This window comes from Brassica napus, chromosome C1, assembly GCF_020379485.1.
Source record: "Brassica napus cultivar Da-Ae chromosome C1, Da-Ae, whole genome shotgun sequence".
Classification (NCBI taxonomy): domain Eukaryota; kingdom Viridiplantae; phylum Streptophyta; class Magnoliopsida; order Brassicales; family Brassicaceae; genus Brassica; species Brassica napus.
In genome coordinates, this window is record NC_063444.1 from 2,623,711 (window position 1) to 2,626,054 (window position 2,344).

The following is a 2,344-nucleotide window of genomic DNA, read 5'->3' on the forward strand; positions in this document are numbered from 1 at the left end:
TCCGTAGCTTTTATTTAAGGAAAGAATACACACTTCATATATTTTAGGTTAATATAATGTTCTTTAGTGTTATATAATTATGGAATAATGTGACACCATTAGATTAAACTATACTTTATATTAGATGCTCTAGAATTCTTTGAAATGAAATTTAGAAAGCATTTAGAGTGCCACCTAGGATTTGAGATTTTTTTTAATTAATACAAAATTAAGGTTCTAATTTTTTAAATGCTTCTCAGTTAATATATAGGGGATATATCGATGTGTTGCATGATATGAATGAATGTAGGATACCAAAAAAAAAAAAAAAAATCATTCAATCAAATATAGAGTCCACGGCGTACCAATTCGATTCATGGACTCTTGCGTGCATCCTACACTCCTAGTGGATCTTACTGTCTTATAAAGCCCACATCTCATTCCTGGGCCCAAATATTATTTATTTCCTGTTGCAACTTGTCATTAACATTTAGTGTACCGTACACCCAAAACACGGGATCGTAACCGCCTCGCGATCGCTAACAAAGCCTCTCCCGGAAGCTTAACTGAAATCATCAGTAACAAACTACTTCACGAGCAAGGGCATATCCGTCATATCGTATCAACTTCCCGCTTCTTCTTCTTATTCTTCACCATCTCCACACTCACTTCCCGAGACACGAAGATACAGAGAGAGAGAGAGAGAGAGAGAAGATGATGAGGTTTATCGTCACTTGCTTAGTCATCGCTCTCAGCGTCTACGTCGCGTACCACGGCCTCGAATACGACCACGGCTTCATCCGTCTAACGAAACGCTCTCCGGGAAACCGCACCGGCGTCAAGGCTCCCGAGAAATCTCCCTTCGACGATAACGACAATCTCATCTCCTTGTACATGGAAGATTCCGATCAATCGTCCTACTCGCTCCACTACGACTTCTACCAAGACTCTTGCCCCACCGCCGAGCGAATCATCACCAAAGGCATCAGAGAGCTATACGCCGCTAAACCCAGCGTAGCTCCGTCGCTAATCCGCCTCCTCTTCCACGATTGCTTCATCGAGGTCGGATCGATTGATTATAATCTTTTGATTTCTCGCCGTTATTGCTCTTAGATCTATTGAAGATTGTTAGCGAATCGATTTGGCGTTTTTTTGAAGTTGGAACTAAGGGAATCGTATTCGTTATATTAGGGATGTGATGCTTCGGTGCTACTAGACGCAGATGAATCTCTTACTTCCGAGAAAGAAGCGTCTCCGAATCAGTCTCTGAAAGGCTTCGATGTGATTGAATCAATCAAGTCTGAGCTGGAGAAGGTCTGCCCTGGTGTTGTTTCCTGCGCAGACGTACTTGTTTTAGCTGCTAGAGAAGCCGTCCTTATGGTAAACTCTCTTCTTGATTTGATACATGTGTTCATATCTCTGTAAATCTTGAATCGTGTCTTTGGAAAACTCTTTTAAGGCTGGTGGTCCGTTTTATCCGCTGGAGACTGGAAGGAGAGATAGCGTGGTTGCCTTTAAGGAGATCGCAGAACGTGAGCTTCCTTCGCCACAAGCTAGTATCTCGGTGATTCTTGCAAGGTTTGGTACTAGAGGATTCAACGAGAGAGAAACCGTCAGCTTATTTGGTATCTCTCTCTCTCTCTCTGCGTTTGCTATATCTGGTAGTATTATATTGTGTAGTCCTCTTTGTGACATGATCGTTTCTGATGCAGGAGCACATAGCATAGGCATTACGCACTGCACATTCTTTGAGGACAGGCTATACAACTTCTCAGGAACCGGGAAGCCTGACCCTGAGCTCGATACAGGGTTCCAGCAAGAACTGAAAACCAAGTGTCCCTACTCTTCCTCGGCGCCATCCCCTGGCACTGGCGTAGGACCGTCCATGCCTGCATCAGATTACGGTGGCGTGAGCTCAGCAGGAGGGAACGATGGAGTGGTAGACTTGAGCTACAACAACGAAGGAGGCGAGGAGAATTTCGGAACACGCTACTACAGGAGACTGATGCAGAAGAAAGGGTTGATGTACGCTGATCAGCAACTAACGGGAAGAGAAGAGACTGAGATGTGGGTGAGAGCATACGCTTCTGATGCTCAGCTGTTCCGACGTGACTTTGCCATGTCCATGATGAAGCTATCGAATTATCATGTCTTGACTGGTCCTCTAGGTCAAGTCAGAACAACCTGCTCCAAGGTCCTGCCAAAGATCTGAACGCTTGATTCCCTCTCTCTCACTTTATTTCCATCTTTTACAGTTTTATATCTTCTGGATTCAACTATGAGTTTGTGACATTCATTGTGTATATCCAACAGCACCATTGTACAATGATTTGATACTACAATATGATTGTGTGTTGTTGTTCAA

General features: G+C 43.6%; 1 protein-coding gene across 1 annotated transcript; it reads left to right on the forward strand.

The window, feature by feature from the left end:
• Positions 1-473: 473 nt before the first annotated feature.
• LOC106443752 (putative Peroxidase 48) lies at positions 474-2,344 on the forward strand. Its single transcript, XM_013885305.3, has 4 exons — positions 474-1,041; positions 1,171-1,359; positions 1,439-1,604; positions 1,692-2,344. Exons 1-4 carry the CDS (start codon positions 694-696, stop codon positions 2,189-2,191), a joined length of 1,203 nt encoding a protein of 400 aa, XP_013740759.2. The 5' UTR covers positions 474-693; the 3' UTR covers positions 2,192-2,344.

What these genes read in the sequence shown, in the direction of transcription:
- LOC106443752 (XM_013885305.3), top strand. Translation starts at nt 694, where the DNA reads ATGATGAGGTTTATCGTCACTTGCTTAGTCATCGCTCTCAGCGTCTAC. An exon ending in TCCACGATTGCTTCATCGAG is followed by an intron (nt 1,042 to 1,170) that starts GTCGGATCGATT and finishes TCGTTATATTAG; the next exon opens with GGATGTGATGCTTCGGTGCT. An exon ending in AGAAACCGTCAGCTTATTTG is followed by an intron (nt 1,605 to 1,691) that starts GTATCTCTCTCT and finishes TTTCTGATGCAG; the next exon opens with GAGCACATAGCATAGGCATT.